The sequence below is a fragment of the Notolepis coatsorum genome (assembly GCF_963971535.1).
Source record: "Notolepis coatsorum genome assembly, chromosome: 2".
Taxonomy (NCBI): domain Eukaryota; kingdom Metazoa; phylum Chordata; class Actinopteri; order Aulopiformes; family Paralepididae; genus Notolepis; species Notolepis coatsorum.
The window spans coordinates 55,536,211-55,554,606 of record NC_140166.1 but is presented as its reverse complement, the minus strand read 5'-3'; the positions used below and the strand labels follow the sequence as shown (position 1 = coordinate 55,554,606).

At 50.2% G+C, this 18,396-nt stretch overlaps 1 protein-coding gene across 1 annotated transcript in view; it reads right to left on the bottom strand.

The window, feature by feature from the left end:
* Positions 1-18,147, bottom strand: part of prtga (protogenin homolog a (Gallus gallus)) — a gene marked incomplete at both ends in the record, with an annotated part of 151,053 nt that extends 132,906 nt beyond the window's left edge. The window contains 2 exons of the mRNA XM_084308158.1: positions 13,695-13,997; positions 18,081-18,147. Coding sequence (XP_084164284.1) covers positions 13,695-13,997; positions 18,081-18,147 — 370 coding nt within the window. The remainder of the gene's footprint in view (positions 1-13,694; positions 13,998-18,080) is intronic.
* Between the last annotated feature and the right edge of the window lie 249 nt (positions 18,148-18,396).

Sequence of the window (18,396 nt, the reverse complement as noted above, 5' to 3'; positions counted from 1 at the left end):
ACTCCTTATTACTGCTGTTCCTCCAGGTCTCTCACTGGACCAACACTCCTTATTACTGCTGTTCCTCCAGGAGGTCTCTCACTGGACCAACACTCCTTATTACTGCTGTTCCTCCAGGAGGTCTCTCACTGGACCAACACTCCTTATTACTGCTGTTCCTCCAGGAGGTCTCTCACTGGACCAACACTCCTTAAGGTCTCTCACTGGACCAACACTCCTTATTACTGCTGTTCCTCCAGGTCTCTCACTGGACCAACACTCCTTATTACTGCTGTTCCTCCAGGAGGTCTCTCACTGGACCAACACTCCTTATTACTGCTGTTCCTCCAGGAGGTCTCTCACTGGACCAACACTCCTTATTACTGCTGTTCCTCCAGGAGGTCTCTCACTGGACCAACACTCCTTATTACTGCTGTTCCTACAGGAGGTCTCTCACTGGACCAACACTCCTTATTACTGCTGTTCCTCCAGGTCTCTCACTGGACCAACACTCCTTATTACTGCTGTTCCTCCAGGAGGTCTCTCACTGGACCAACACTCCTTATTACTGCTGTTCCTCCAGGTCTCTCACTGGACCAACACTCCTTATTACTGCTGTTCCTCCAGGAGGTCTCTCACTGGACCAACACTCCTTATTACTGCTGTTCCTCCAGGAGGCCTCTCACTGGACCAACACTCCTTATTACTGCTGTTCCTCCAGGAGGTCTCTCACTGGACCAACACTCCTTATTACTGCTGTTCCTCCAGGAGGTCTCTCACTGGACCAACACTCCTTATTACTGCTGTTCCTCCAGGTCTCTCACTGGACCAACACTCCTTATTACTGCTGTTCCTCCAGGAGGTCTCTCACTGGACCAACACTCCTTATTACTGCTGTTCCTCCAGGAGGTCTCTCACTGGACCAACACTCCTTATTACTGCTGTTCCTCCAGGTCTCTCACTGGACCAACACTCCTTATTACTGCTGTTCCTCCAGGTCTACTGGTGTCCTGTAGTGCTGGGTGTCGAGGTCCTCTGTGAGCGATACTGGTGGCTGCTCCTGTCGACCCGAGTGCTAAAAACAATGTACCCCTTGTTTAAACAGGACTTTAAAGGGACGTCGCCACACATTGTCGCGTCACACCGCTGTGCCAGAAACAACACCAAGGCCCTTCAACACGGGTCACCTGACACCTCTCTCTGCAGACTCAGGCTCATATACCAGACTGTTATGATGAATTGAAAATGGGGGACCCTGATGTAAACAAGACGAAAGTCTTTCTCTGGTCTGCATCCCCTTAACAATTGTATGTATTGAGCTGTACTGTATTGTACCCATTCTGCAATCTGTTAATAAAGTTTTCAATCAATCAATCAATCAGCTCCGCTGGTTGTGTCCCCCAACTGTGATAACACGGCCTGGGCTACAGATGATCCAGTTTACACACCAACCACATGAAGTGATGGCTGTTTACTGCAGAGTGGAGGGACTGGGAGACCCATGTTACTGACCAGACACTCTATATCAGTGATGGCTGTTTACTGCAGAGTGGAGGGACTGGGAGACCCATGTTACTGTCCAGACACACTACTTAACACTTACATCAACAAGCCTCTTTAACCTGTGCGTCTTTAAGTCGATGTAAAAGAAGTTATGTGTCAATGACGGACAAGAAAAGGCAAAGATATACCTTCCACCATCCCTGCTGTATAAACGTGTACCTAGTCTGGACACATGGCGCAAGAAGGTCAAAGGTGAGCTGGTGCAGGAGACCATCTCTATAGAGAACGCCATCAATCTGGAGCCTATCGACAGAGGTCACAGAGGTCACGTGATGAGGCCTGTGGGTCACAGGCCTATTCAGCACAACCAGATCCCACTGCAGCGTGTCCTAGCAACCACATGGTTACTGCCTCAGAGGAGACACCGCTTCAGCCACATGGTGTAACACCAACATGGTCACCACTAGAGCTAGCATTGTGACCTGGCCTGGTGTAACACCAACATGGTCACCACTAGAGCTAGCATTGTGACCTGGTGTAACACCAACATGGTCACCACTACAGCTAGCATTGTGACCTGGCCTGGTGTAACACCAACATGGTCACCACTAGAGCTAGCATTGTGACCTGGCCTGGTCTAACACCAACATGGTCACCACTAGAGCTAGCATTGTGACCTGGTGTAACACCAACATGGTCACCACTACAGCTAGCATTGTGACCTGGCCTGGTGTAACACCAACATGGTCACCACTAGAGCTAGCATTGTGACCTGGCCTGGTGTAACACCAACATGGTCACCACTAGAGCTAGCATTGTGACCTGGTGTAACACCAACATGGTCACCACTAGAGCTAGCATTGTGACCTGGTGTAACACCAACATGGTCACCACTAGAGCTAGCATTGTGACCTGGCCTGGTGTAACACCAACATGGTCACCACTAGAGCTAGCATTGTGACCTGGTGTAACACCAACATGGTCACCACTAGAGCTAGCATTGTGACCTGGTGTAACACCAACATGGTCACCACTAGAGCTAGCATTGTGACCTGGTGTAACACCAACATGGTCACCACTAGAGCTAGCATTGTGACCTGGTGTAACACCAACATGGTCACCACTAGAGCTAGCATTGTGACCTGGTGTAACACCAACATGGTCACCACTAGAGCTAGCATTGTGACCTGGCCTGGTGTAACACCAACATGGTCACCACTAGAACTAGCATTGTGACCTGGCCTGGTGTAACACCAACATGGTCACCACTAGAGCTAGCATTGTGACCTGGTGTAACACCAACATGGTCACCACTAGAGCTAGCATTGTGACCTGGTGTAACACCAACATGGTCACCACTAGAGCTAGCATTGTGACCTGGTGTAACACCAACATGGTCACCACTAGAGCTAGCATTGTGACCTGGTGTAACACCAACATGGTCACCACTAGAGCTAGCATTGTGACCTGGTGTAACACCAACATGGTCACCACTAGAGCTAGCATTGTGACCTGGCCTGGTGTAACACCAACATGGTCACCACTAGAGCTAGCATTGTGACCTGGTGTAACACCAACATGGTCACCACTAGAGCTAGCATTGTGACCTGGCCTGGTGTAACACCAACATGGTCACCACTAGAGCTAGCATTGTGACCTGGTGTAACACCAACATGGTCACCACTAGAGCTAGCATTGTGACCTGGTGTAACACCAACATGGTCACCACTAGAGCTAGCATTGTGACCTGGTGTAACACCAACATGGTCACCACTAGAGCTAGCATTGTGACCTGGTGTACACCAACATGGTCACCACTAGAGCTAGCATTGTGACCTGGTGTAACACCAACATGGTCACATAGAGCTAGCATTGTGACCTGGCCTGGTGTAACACCAACATGGTCACCACCAGAGCTAGCATTGTGACCTGGTGTAACACCAACATGGTCACCACTAGAGCTAGCATTGTGACCTGGCCTGGTGTAACACCAACATGGTCACCACTAGAGCTAGCATTGTGACCTGGCCTGGTGTAACACCAACATGGTCACCACTAGAGCTAGCATTGTGACCTGGCCTGGTGTAACACCAACATGGTCACCACTAGAGCTAGCATTGTGACCTGGTGTAACACCAACATGGTCACCACTAGAGCTAGCATTGTGACCTGTGTAACACCAACATGGTCACCACTAGAGCTAGCATTGTGACCTGGTGTAACACCAACATGGTCACCACTAGAGCTAGCATTGTGACCTGGTGTAACACCAACATGGTCACCACTAGAGCTAGCATTGTGACCTGGCCTGGTGTAACACCAACATGGTCACCACTAGAGCTAGCATTGTGACCTGGTGTAACACCAACATGGTCACCACTAGAGCTAGCATTGTGACCTGGCCTGGTGTAACACCAACATGGTCACAACTAGAGCTAGCATTGTGACCTGGTGTAACACCAACATGGTCACCACTAGAGCTAGCATTGTGACCTGGTGTAACACCAACATGGTCACCACTAGAGCTAGCATTGTGACCTGGCCTGGTGTAACACCAACATGGTCACCACTAGAGCTAGCATTGTGACCTGGCCTGGTGTAACACCAACATGGTCACCACTAGAGCTAGCATTGTGACCTGGTGTAACACCAACATGGTCACCACTAGAGCTAGCATTGTGACCTGGTGTAACACCAACATGGTCACCACTAGAGCTAGCATTGTGACCTGGTGTAACACCAACATGTTCACCACTAGAGCTAGCATTGTGACCTGGTGTAACACCAACATGGTCACCACTAGAGCTAGCATTGTGACCTGGCCTGGTGTAACACCAACATGGTCACCACTAGAGCTAGCATTGTGACCTGGTGTAACACCAACATGGTCACCACTAGAGCTAGCATTGTGACCTGGTGTAACACCAACATGGTCACCACTAGAGCTAGCATTGTGACCTGGTGTAACACCAACATGGTCACCACTAGAGCTAGCATTGTGACCTGGTGTAACACCAACATGGTCACCACTAGAGCTAGCATTGTGACCTGGTGTAACACCAACATGGTCACCACTAGAGCTAGCATTGTGACCTGGCCTGGTGTAACACCAACATGGTCACCACTAGAGCTAGCATTGTGACCTGGCCTGGTGTAACACCAACATGGTCACCACTAGAGCTAGCATTGTGACCTGGCCTGGTGTAACACCAACATGGTCACCACTAGAGCTAGCATTGTGACCTGGTGTAACACCAACATGGTCACCACTAGAGCTAGCATTGTGACCTGGTGTAACACCAACATGGTCACCACTAGAGCTAGCATTGTGACCTGGTGTAACACCAACATGGTCACCACTACAGCTAGCATTGTGACCTGGTGTAACACCAACATGGTCACCACTAGAGCTAGCATTGTGACCTGGCCTGGTGTAACACCAACATGGTCACCACTACAGCTAGCATTGTGACCTGGCCTGGTGTAACACCAACATGGTCACCACTAGAGCTAGCATTGTGACCTGGCCTGGTGTAACACCAACATGGTCACCACTAGAGCTAGCATTGTGACCTGGTGTAACACCAACATGGTCACCACTAGGGCTAGCATTGTGACCTGGTGTAACACCAACATGGTCACCACTAGAGCTAGCATTGTGACCTGGTGTAACACCAACATGGTCACCACTAGAGCTAGCATTGTGACCTGGCCTGGTGTAACACCAACATGGTCACCACTAGAGCTAGCATTGTGACCTGGTGTAACACCAACATGGTCACCACTAGAGCTAGCATTGTGACCTGGCCTGGTGTAACACCAACATGGTCACCACTAGAGCTAGCATTGTGACCTGGTGTAACCCCAACATGGTCACCACTAGAGCTAGCATTGTGACCTGGCCTGGTGTAACACCAACATGGTCACCACTAGAGCTAGCATTGTGACCTGGCCTGGTGTAACACCAACATGGTCACCACTAGAGCTAGCATTGTGACCTGGTGTAACACCAACATGGTCACCACTAGAGCTAGCATTGTGACCTGGTGTAACACCAACATGGTCACCACTAGAGCTAGCATTGTGACCTGGTGTAACACCAACATGGTCACCACTACAGCTAGCATTGTGACCTGGTGTAACACCAACATGGTCACCACTAGAGCTAGCATTGTGACCTGGCCTGGTGTAACACCAACATGGTCACCACTACAGCTAGCATTGTGACTGGCCTGGTGTAACACCAACATGGTCACCACTAGAGCAAGCATTTGTGACCTGGCCTGGTGTAACACCAACATGGTCACCACTAGAGCTAGCATTGTGACCTGGTGTAACACCAACATGGTCACCACTAGAGCTAGCATTGTGACCTGGTGTAACACCAACATGGTCACCACTAGGAGCTAGCATTGTGACCTGGTGTAACACCAACATGGTCACCACTAGAGCTAGCATTGTGACCTGGCCTGGTGTAACACCAACATGGTCACCACTAGAGCTAGCATTGTGACCTGGTGTAACACCAACATGGTCACCACTAGAGCTAGCATTGTGACCTGGCCTGGTGTAACACCAACATGGTCACCACTAGAGCTAGCAATTGTGACCTGGCCTGGTGTAACACCAACATGGTCACCACTAGAGCTAGCATTGTGACCTGGTGTAACACCAACATGGTCACCACTAGAGCTAGCATTGTGACCTGGCCTGGTGTAACACCAACATGGTCACCACTAGAGCTAGCATTGTGACCTGGCCTGGTGTAACACCAACATGGTCACCACTCGAGCTAGCATTGTGACCTGGTGTAACACCAACATGGTCACCACTAGAGCTAGCATTGTGACCTGGCCTGGTGTAACACCAACATGGTCACCACTAGAGCTAGCATTGTGACCTGGTGTAACACCAACATGGTCACCACTACAGCTAGCATTGTGACCTGGTGTAACACCAACATGGTCACCACTAGAGCTAGCATTGTGACCTGGCCTGGTGTACACCAACATGGTCACCACTACAGCTAGCATTGTGACCTGGCCTGGTGTAACACCAACATGGTCACCACTAGAGCTAGCATTGTGACCTGGCCTGGTGTAACACCAACATGGTCACCACTAGAGCTAGCATTGTGACCTGGTGTAACACCAACATGGTCACCACTAGAGCTAGCATTGTGACCTGGTGTAACACCAACATGGTCACCACTAGAGCTAGCATTGTGACCTGGTGTAACACCAACATGGTCACCACTAAAGCTAGCATTGTGACCTGGCCTGGTGTAACACCAACATGGTCACCACTACAGCTAGCATTGTGACCTGGTGTAACACCAACATGGTCACCACTACAGCTAGCATTGTGACCTGGCCTGGTGTAACACCAACATGGTCACCACTACAGCTAGCATTGTGACCTGGTGTAACACCAACATGGTCACCACTAGAGCTAGCATTGTGACCTGGCCTGGTGTAACACCAACATGGTCACCACTAGAGCTAGCATTGTGACCTGGTGTAACACCAACATGGTCACCACTAGAGCTAGCATTGTGACCTGGTGTAACACCAACAGGTCACCACTAGAGCTAGCATTGTGACCTGGTGTAACACCAACATGGTCACCACTAGAGCTAGCATTGTGACCTGGTGTAACACCAACATGGTCACCACTAGAGCTAGCATTGTGACCTGGTGTAACACCAACATGGTCACCACTTACTAGAGCTAGCATTGTGACCTGGTGTAACACCAACATGGTCACCACTAGAGCTAGCATTGTGACCTGGTGTAACACCAACATGGTCACCACTAGAGCTAGCATTGTGACCTGGTGTAACACCAACATGGTCACCACTAGAGCTAGCATTGTGACCTGGTGTAACACCAACATGGTCACCACTAGAGCTAGCATTGTGACCTGGCCTGGTGTAACACCAACATGGTCACCACTAGAGCTAGAATTGTGACCTGGCCTGGTGTAACACCAACATGGTCACCACTAGAGCTAGCATTGTGACCTGGCCTGGTGTAACACCAACATGGTCACCACTACAGCTAGCATTGTGACCTGGTGTAACACCAACATGGTCACCACTAGAGCTAGCATTGTGACCTGGCCTGGTGTAACACCAACATGGTCACCACTAGAGCTAGCATTGTGACCTGGTGTAACACCAACATGGTCACCACTAGAGCTAGCATTGTGACCTGGCCTGGTGTAACACCAACATGGTCACCACTAGAGCTAGCATTGTGACCTGGTGTAACAACAACATGGTCACCACTAGAGCTAGCATTGTGACCTGGTGCAACACCAACATGGTCACCACTAGAGCTAGCATTGTGACCTGGTGTAACACCAACATGGTCACCACTAGAGCTAGCATTGTGACCTGGTGTAACACCAACATGGTCACCACTAGAGCTAGCATTGTGACCTGGCCTGGTGTAACACCAACATGGTCACCAGTCACCACTAGAGCTAGCATTGTGACCTGGCCTGGTGTAACACCAACATGGTCACCACTAGAGCTAGCATTGTGACCTGGTGTAACACCAACATGGTCACCACTAGAGCTAGCATTGTGACCTGGTGTAACACCAACATGGTCACCACTAGAGCTAGCATTGTGACCTGGTGTAACACCAACATGGTCACCACTAGAGCTAGCATTGTGACCTGGTGTAACACCAACATGGTCACCACTAGAGCTAACATTGTGACCTGGTGTAACACCAACATGGTCACCACTAGAGCTAGCATTGTGACCTGGTGTAACACCAACATGGTCACCACTAGAGCTAGCATTGTGACCTGGCCTGGTGTAACACCAACATGGTCACCACTAGAGCTAGCATTGTGACCTGGTGTAACACCAACATGGTCACCACTAGAGCTAGCATTGTGACCTGGTGTAACACCAACATGGTCACCACTAGAGCTAGCATTGTGACCTGGTGTAACACCAACATGGTCACCACTAGAGCTAGCATTGTGACCTGGCCTGGTGTAACACCAACATGGTCACCACTAGAGCTAGCATTGTGACCTGGCCTGGTGTAACACCAACATGGTCACCACTAGAGCTAGCATTGTGACCTGGCCTGGTGTAACACCACATGGTCACCACTAGAGCTAGCATTGTGACCTGGTGTAACACCAACATGGTCACCACTAAAGCTAGCATTGTGACCTGGTGTAACACCAACATGGTCACCACTAGAGCTAGCATTGTGACCTGGTGTAACACCAACATGGTCACCACTAGAGCTAGCATTGTGACCTGGTGTAACACCAACATGGTCACCACTAGAGCTAGCATTGTGACCTGGCCTGGTGTAACACCAACATGGTCACCACTAGAGCTAGCATTGTGACCTGGTGTAACACCAACATGGTCACCACTAAAGCTAGCATTGTGACCTGGTGTAACACCAACATGGTCACCACTAGAGCTAGCATTGTGACCTGGCCTGGTGTAACACCAACATGGTCACCACTAAAGCTAGCATTGTGACCTGGTGTAACACCAACATGGTCACCACTAGAGCTAGCATTGTGACCTGGTGTAACACCAACATGGTCACCACTAGAGCTAGCATTGTGACCTGGCCTGGTGTAACACCAACATGGTCACCACTAGAGCTAGCATTGTGACCTGGCCTGGTGTAACACCAACATGGTCACCACTAGAGCTAGCATTGTGACCTGGCCTGGTGTAACACCAACATGGTCACCACTACAGCTAGCATTGTGACCTGTGTAACACCAACATGGTCACCACACTAGAGGGGGTCATCCCTATGTTCCCTGGGTCCCATGTTCCCCATGTCTCCCTCCTGAAACAAGGTCCAATATCTCCCTTCCTGGAAAAAGGTCCCATGTTCCCCGGGTCATACTGTCATTAGCCTACCTTGTTATTACACGAATCCCGTTATTACCAGGCAGTGACAAAGGCTAAGATAATGACTGGAGATATTAGTCCTGGATAATAGTTCATTCATTTGAAAATCTTATGGAAACAGGGACCTAGAAGCCTTTTTACCGGGAGCGGGGAACATAGGACCCGGGGAACATAGATACGCTGCCCACTGGAGCTAGCATTGTGACCTGTCTGTGAACTGGAACAAGTTACCTTTGCATATAAAAAGCACAGGTAACCAACATCTTTTTAAAATAAGGGTGAAGCTCTGGCTTATGGAGAATGTGAATGAATTAATGGATCTGGTCGAATTTAAAACGTCACAAATCATGTACAAATCCAGAAATAACCTGTTGCCAAAGAATATACAAAATATTTTTAGGAAAGAGAAGGTTGCTATAATCTGACTGAGAGGAGAGCTAAACTTTAAGCTAAACTTTAAGTAACTATACTGCCCTGCAGAAGCTAACCACAGTAACTATACTGCCCTGCAGAAGCTAACCACAGTAACTATACTGCCCTGCAGAAGCTAACCGCAGTAACTATACTGCCCTGCAGAAGCTAACCACTGTAACTACACTGCCCTGCAGAAACTAACCACAGTAACTATACTGCCCTGCAGAAGCTAACACAGTAACTACACTGCCCTGCAGAAGCTAACCGCAGTAACTATACTGCCCTGCAGAAGCTAACCACTGTAACTACGATCGTTACTGCGGTTAGCTCCTGCAGGGCAGTATAGATAGAGGACGGTCAAAATTACACAACAAAGTTTAATAAAAATATTCACAAAATGTAACTTCAAACTTTGATCAACTGACAGGCGCTCAGGGAGACAGATATGTGGACAAACAGACTTCTGTTCAGGTGCTCAGAGAGACAGATATGTGGACAAACAGACTTCTGTTCAGGCTCTCAGGGAGACAGATATGTGGACAAACAGACTTCTGTTCAGGTGCTCAGAGAGACAGATATGTGGACAAACAGACTTCTGTTCAGGCTCTCAGGGAGACAGATATGTGGACAAACAGACTTCTGTTCAGGCGCTCAGAGAGACAGATATGTGGACAAACAGACTTCTGTTCAGGCGCTCAGAGAGACAGATATGTGGACAAACAGACTTCTGTTCAAGCGCTCAGAGAGACAGATATGTGGACAAACAGACTTCTGTTCAGGCGCTCAGAGAGACAGATATCTGGACAAACAGACTTCTCTCCAGGCGCTCAGAGAGACAGATATGTGGACAAACAGACTTCTCTCCAGGCGCTCAGAGAGACAGATATGTGGACAAACAGACTTCTGTTCAGGCGCTCAGAGAGACAAAGAGGTCAGAGTTGAAAAGCAGTGTTTTCTTCAGAGAAGCTCCCGGAAGAATAAAGACCCTCGGGAGCTTTAGGACGCGGCAATCACTGTGTGTGTGTGTGTGTGTGTGTGTGTGTGTGTGTGTGTGTGTGTGTGTGTGTGTGTGTGTGTGTGTGTGTGTGTGTGTGTGTGTGTGTGTGTGCCTATTCTCAACAACCCCACTGGAACATTGTTTCCTTCAACTGAGCCTTTCTCAGGTACATGTGCGTCCAGACTGACCCTCCAGCCGCCTGACTGACCCTCCAGCAGCCTGACTGACCCTGGAAGGCCTCTATCGTCTCTTGGGGGAGGGTGGAGGAGGTTGGAGGAGGGTGGGGGAGGGTGGAGTAGGGTGTGGGAGGTTGGAGGAAGGTGGGGGGAGGGTGGAGGAGGGTGGAGGAGGTTGGAGGAGGGTGGAGGAGGTTGGAGGAGGGTGGAGGAGGGTGCAGGAGGGTGGAGGAGGGTGGGGGAGGGTGGGGGAGGGTGGAGGAGGGTGGGGGAGGGTGGAGGAGGTTGGAGGAGGGTGGGGGAGGGTGGAGGAGGGTGGGGGAGGGTGGAGGAGGTTGGGGGAGGTTGGGGGAGGGTGGGGGAGGGTGGAGGAGGTTGGGGGAGGTGGAGGAGGGTGGAGGAGGGTGGGGGAGGGTGCAGGAGGGTGGAGGAGGGTGGGGGAGGGTGCAGGAGGGTGGAGGAGGGTGGGGGAGGGTGGAGTAGGGTGTGGGAGGTTGGAGGAGGGTGGGGGAGGGTGGAGGAGGGTGGAGGAGGGTGGGGGAGGGTGGAGGAGGGTGGAGGAGGTTGGGGGAGGGTGGGAGAGGATGGGGGAGGGTGGAGGAGGGTGGGGGAGGGTGGAGGAGGTTGGAGGAGGGTGGGGGAGGGTGGAGGAGGTTGGAGGAGGGTGGGGGAGGGTGGAGGAGGGTGGAGGAGGGTGGAGGAGGTTGGAGGAGGGTGGGGGGAGGGTGGAGGAGGGTGGAGGAGGGTGCAGGAGGGTGGAGGAGGGTGGAGGAGGGTGGGGGAGGCCTCATGGCCTGGAGGGGCAGCGACACCCAGGAGGAGAGTTCCCTGAACAGCAGTTGTGCCTGCAGCCTCTGCCCTGAGAGAATAGACCCCCTCACCCAACACAGACCACGGGGAGGAACCCTCCGAGGGAACCAGCCAGTGGCCAGGGAGCAGTAACACGACAGCGGGGTCATGGGGGTCATCCTGCATCCTGGTCAGTAGCTCCTAACCTTTCAGACCCGCAGCGCCTCATTAACACACCAATGGACGCAAATCCTCCCTCCAGAGCATCTCTTCAGGCTCTAGCTTTGAAGGCTTTACCCCCCCCCTCCCCTCCCCTCCCCCACTGCAGCCATTAGGCTACAAGCTCTTAATGCTTTCCCTTCATTTACAATTTATAACATTTAGTCATTTAGCTGGTGACGCTTCTATCCAAATCTTCCCCCTGTTAGGTCGATTAAAGAATCTAAAAGAACCCAAAATACTACACTGATCATTTGACTGGTGGCAGAAAAGAGGCGAGTGATTCCAGCTCAGGGGAGATCTAGTTGCCCCCCCCACACACACACACCTTTGACCAGTCCTCAGCTGTCCTCTATTGGCGCTTTTCCACTGCATGGTACCTACTCTACTCCACTCGACTCGACTCTACTCTACTCTGCCTTTTCGGTTTTCCATTGCAAACATTTGCATATGGTACCGGAGTCTCAAGGCGAGCACAGAAAGACTCAGAAGAAGCTTCTATCCCAGGCCATCAGGCTGCTCAACGAACAATGAACACTACACAACAACCATCAAACGCGTATAGCACACACATCCACACGCACACACTCACTTAAACAAACACACTGTAGCACCCACTCCCCACACTTTATATTTATTGATAAAGGATTGCACTACAACTCGTACACCTTACTGTAAATTGTACCTAAATTGTACCTCATCCCATTTCTGCTTTGCACTATATAGTATTGTATATTAGTATATTGTATAGTATATTGTATATTATATGGTAACTCAGTTACTTCTATTCTGCATCGAACATTGTACATATGTCTATACTGAACACTGTGACCTAATTTTCTACTTCTAATTTACATGCTATACTATGTTATTTGATACTATCTTGTCTAGCACAGTCTCTGGAGCGTAACAGTAAGAAGCATTTTGTATGAAAGTATTCTGTACTTCTGTATGACAACTATTAAAGAAACTTGAAACTTGAACTTGAAAGAAACTTGAAACTACCGGGTAATTTTTTAGTACCTGCTTTTTGGAGGTTCCACGCGGGTAGAAGTGATACAAACAAAGTGACGTGAAACACTGCAGACCACTGATTTGTCAGAAGAGAGTTAAGCGTCACTACGTTATCATTGCGCTACACGGGGGAACGTCCTCACAAAACAGAAACCCGCCATCTTTAAATACCCTTTGCGACTACTGAACGTTAGCATAACAACAATTGAACGTTTTATATTTTATAGTTCCTCGAAAAAATGGCAACCCGCAAAGTCAACCCGTCTTCTCCAGAGTCAGACAGGAAGATAGAGACCAGTGTCCTCGCTGTGCGTTCAGTAGAAAGCTATCCGGCTGCAAGCTAGCCTAGCTTAGCACAAATGAATGGAAGCGGATATGGACCCGCTAACCTAGCGGTTGGCCTAAACACCTCGCTGCTAGCTTGCAGCCAGATAGCTTTCTACTGAACGCACAGAGAGGAAATGTGTGTCTATCTTCTAGTCTGACTCTGGAGAAGACGTGATGTTGGTCTCTATCTTCTAGTCTGACTCTGGAGAAGACAGTGATGTCGTTGAGTTCCTTTAAGCAGAGTTATGTGTCTTGTTCCTTTAAGCATCATCAGCCGTCCAGCCGTCCAGCCGTTCTGCCCCTCTTGCTACTTTGCATCTGATTCCCACCCAATTCCCACCTGATTCACACCCGATTCCAGACTTACTTGCGATTGTCAGACGGGCTTTCTGGCTCAGGATGGCTCCATACTGATTCTGAGCAAGGCACTGGAAGAACCCCTCATCTGATTGACCTCCTCTCCTGTGCTCCACCTCCGAGATGTGGAGCGACCCGTTGTGGAGCACGTGGAGCCGCTCGCCCTCCGACACTTTTACTCCGTTCTTAAGCCACTTGACGGCGATGGGTGCTTCTCCATGCGCCTGGCAGTCCATGAGGACGGAGTCTTTACGCATCACGGTGACGTCGCGGGGCTCCTTGATGAAAAACAACTCACTAAAACATAAAACACCTGAGAGAGAGAGAGAGAGAGAGAGAGAGAGAGAGGAGAGAGAGAGAGAGCGAGAGAGAGAGAGAGGGAGAGGAGAGGGAGAGGGAGAGGGAGAGGGAGAGGGAGAGGGAGAGGAGAGGGAGAGGGAGAGAGAGAGAGAGAGAGAGAGAGAGAGAGAGAGAGAGAGAGAGAGAGAGAGAGAGAGAGAGAGGGAGAGAGAGGGGGAGGAGAGAGAGAGAGAGAGAGAGGGAGAGGGAGAGAGAGAGAGAGGAGAGAGAGAGAGAGAGAGAGAGAGAGGGGGGAGAGAGAGAGAGAGAGAGAGAGAGAGAGTTACTTCAAAGAACTCAACCAAACCCACTTCATTATTTTCCTCATGGTTGAATAAACATATTGGTTTTTTTTAATCCACTTTTCTCCTTATTTTCTATTTTTCTCCCATCACAATTTCGTATTTCCAATTCTTCCCTTCCCTGTCTTGAAACGTTGCTAGACTATGCCTCCCACTGGTCGGCTGTAGTGAGGATAGAAGCCTTGCATCACGTGTCCCCTCCGGTACACGAGGAGGCAGCCTGTCGCATCTTTTCACCTGCCAGCGCGGACTCTCAGTGGCGAAGAGTAACGCGTGGGAGGCTCACGCTGCCCCCGATACTTCCTGTCTCTGCTGTGCAGGCGTCCCCCAACCGACCTGTAGGAGTCGCTGTCCACAACGTCCAATCCCCACCCATCGACTTTCCACCCGCTGACTCTGCCAAATGAGCCAGTACGACGGCCGGCCCAAGCCGAGAATAAACATATTGTTGAATATAAACTGAGTCCAATATGCTCCTTATATTCTGTAGCCGATGTTTGAACGTCTAAATTGTCCCTAAGTTATACCATAGTATCAGCAGTTAATTATACTATAGTATCACCAGTTATACCATAGTATATACCATAGTATCAGCCATGAAGACCCCTGGTGGTCGGTTGTGTGATAGTAAAGGGTTAGTCGTGTGGCAGTGAAAGGGTTAAGGTCTGGGTCCTGGGGCATAATAATGTATAACATGGTCTCTCAGTTGGAGATGTGACCACAGTGGATATCATGGTTCATTCTGCCGGTCGCTGACCTTCATTAATTCATTAATTAACGAGGCTCCAGCAGAGAGAGAGAGAGCATCACAGAACCCGCTATGGATCTCCGGTGGTTCACATCAGTGTCCCGGAAAGATGATGATTAGCCGCTCTTTCAACGTTGCCTATACATTTTAATTAGATAAAGACAAGAGTTATCGGGACTGGATCTCTTGGAGGGAGGCGGGCTGCCGTCTCTATCGCCTGCAGCATCTTGTTGTTGTTTCTGGGGTTTCTTCTGTGACGCTACAGGAATGTCTTAAGACAAAGATTCAACAGCAGGACCTCCGCGACCGCGCACCTCGGTAGGTACGGGGTCATAGAGCGAGGTACGGGGTCAGGGGTCATAGAGCGAGGTACGGGGTCATAGAGCGAGGTACGGGGTCAGTACGGGGTCATAGAGAGGTACGGGGTCATAGAGAGGTACGGGGTCATAGAGCGAGGTACGGGGTCAGTACGGGGTCATAGAGAGGTACGGGGTCATAGAGAGGTACGGGGTCATAGAGCGAGGTACGGGGTCAGTACGGGGTCATAGAGCGAGGGGTCAGGGGTCATAGAGAGGTACGGGGTCATAGAGAGGTACGGGGTCATAGAGCGAGGGGTCAGGGGTCATAGAGAGGTACGGGGTCATAGAGAGGTACAGGGTCATAGAGCGAGGTACGGGGTCATAGAGCGAGGTACGGGGTCATAGAGCGAGGGGTCAGGGGTCATAGAGCGAGGTACGGGGTCATAGAGCGAGGTCAGGGGTCATAGAGAGGTACAGGGTCATAGAGCGAGGTCAGGGGTCATAGAGCGAGGTACGGGGTCATAGAGCGAGGTCATAGAGCGAGGTCAGGGGTCATAGAGCGAGGTACGGGGTCATAGAGAGGTACGGGGTCATAGAGAGAGGTCAGGGGTCATAGAGCGAGGTCAGGGGTCATAGAGAGGTACAGGGTCATAGAGCGAGGTCAGGGGTCATAGAGCGAGGTACAGGGTCATAGAGCGAGGGGTCAGGGGTCATAGAGCGAGGTACGGGGTCATAGAGAGGTACGGGGTCATAGAGAGAGGTCAGGGGTCATAGAGCGAGGTCAGGGGTCATAGAGAGGTACAGGGTCATAGAGCGAGGTCAGGGGTCATAGAGAGGTACAGGGTCATATAGAGGTACAGGGTCATAGAGAGGTACGGGGTCATAGAGAGGTACGGGGTCATAGAGAGAGGTCAGGGGTCATAGAGCGAGGTCAGGGGTCATAGAGAGGTACGGGGTCATAGAGAGGTACGGGGTCATAGAGAGAGGTCAGGGGTCATAGAGAGGTACAGGGTCATAGAGAGGTATAGGGTCATAGAGAGGTACAGGGTCATAGAGAGAGGTCAGGGGTCATAGAGCGAGGTCAGGGGTCATAGAGAGGTACAGGGTCATAGAGAGGTACGGGGTCATAGAGAGAGGTCAGGGGTCATAGAGCGAGGTCAGGGGTCATAGAGAGGTACAGGGTCATAGAGAGGTACAGGGTCATAGAGAGGTACGGGGTCATAGAGAGGTACGGGTCATAGAGAGAGGTCAGGGGTCATAGAGCGAGGTCAGGGGTCATAGAGAGGTACAGGGTCATAGAGAGGTACAGGGTCATAGAGAGGTACAGGGTCATAGAGAGGTCAGGGGTCATAGAGAGGTCAGGGGTCATAGAGAGGTACAGGGTCATAGAGAGGTATAGGGTCATAGAGAGGTACAGGGTCATAGAGAGAGGTCAGGGGTCATAGAGCGAGGTCAGGGGTCATAGAGAGGTACAGGGTCATAGAGAGGTACGGGGTCATAGAGAGAGGTCAGGGGTCATAGAGCGAGGTCAGGGGTCATAGAGAGGTACAGGGTCATAGTTCACACTGAGGTGTTTTGGATTCGACAAACTCCAAACATGGCGGCTGGGTAGCGCAGCGGTCTAAGCGCTCGTCACCAACGCAAGAGACTCCGGTCTCGAATCCGGCTTGGGCCGGCCGTCATACTGACTCAATTGGCAGAGTCAGCGGGAGGGAAGTCGATGGGTGGTAATCTGGACGTTGTGGACAGCGACTCCTACAGGTCGGTCGGGGCGCCTGCACAGCAGAGACAGGAGAGGGCGGGGGTAGTGTGAGCCTCCCACACGGTACACCTCGCCAATGAGAGTCCGCGCTGGCAGGTGAAAAGAAGTGGCTGGCTGACTCCGCATGTACTGGAGGGGACATGCGATAGATTCCTCAACCCTCCCTACGACCGACCAGTGGGGGGCACATGCGAGCAACGATCAAGACAGGGGAGGGGGGGATTGGCGACAAGACTAAATTGGGATGGGAGGAAAACACAGAAAAAGGAGGAGAAAAAGTGGATGAAACAAAAAGACAGACTCCAAACACCAGGTGAGAGTTAAGCAACGGAGCACGGGATGCCGGCTGCTTGACTCCCGAGTCCCGCGGAACCGTTCTGCTCCCGACGAGAGGAACCTGCAGGGTTAAGTATAGTGCTTCAGGTGTATCTATATAACCTATATACCTTTGTACTTTAAATATCAGAATAAAAGCCCCGCGAACGACGATTGTTGTGCTTGAAAATAGATTTATTTCTTTTATCATTTAAAATGTTCTTTCACTTTCAAGCTCATATCCCGTTATTATCACCTTATTGGCTCTTTATACGTGGGTCAGTTGATCCATATAAATGGTTCTAATGAAGGAACACTGGCTAGTGGTCTATATATATATTATAATTATGACATTACTTATCAGTTATCATCCTCCAGGGCTACAGCTCTGTGAGGAGGACCTCCAACACAAGGTGCCACTTCTTGTATTCCTGACAGATCGATATATAATAATAATAATAATAATAATAATAATAATAATAATAATAATAATAATAATAATAATAATAATAATAATAATAATAATAATAATAATAATAATAATAATAATAATAATAATAATAATAATAATAATAATAATAATAATAATAATAATAATAATAATAATAATAATAATATAATGTACACTGACCTGAGATTGGAAGGAAAGCAGCAAAGACCAGCAAACGCTGAAATAGTTTCCTTTTGAGAGACGCCATTTAAAGTGATAATAATTGTCCGCGCATGTCTCCCAGTTGCGTCCTCCTCGCGACCTGCGTGCGACGCGCCTCTCTGGCCTCTCTGACTGAACTGCGCGCCGCGTGGCCGCGCGCCTCGGAGCGCCTCTCCAGGGACTACTTTCTGCTGCGCCGCGCGTAGAGACGCACATTCCAGACCCTGCTGTGTTGTCGTGCGGCTCGGTCACTTAACTGCTTTAACCGCCCACAGCTACATGCGCGCTGCTGATT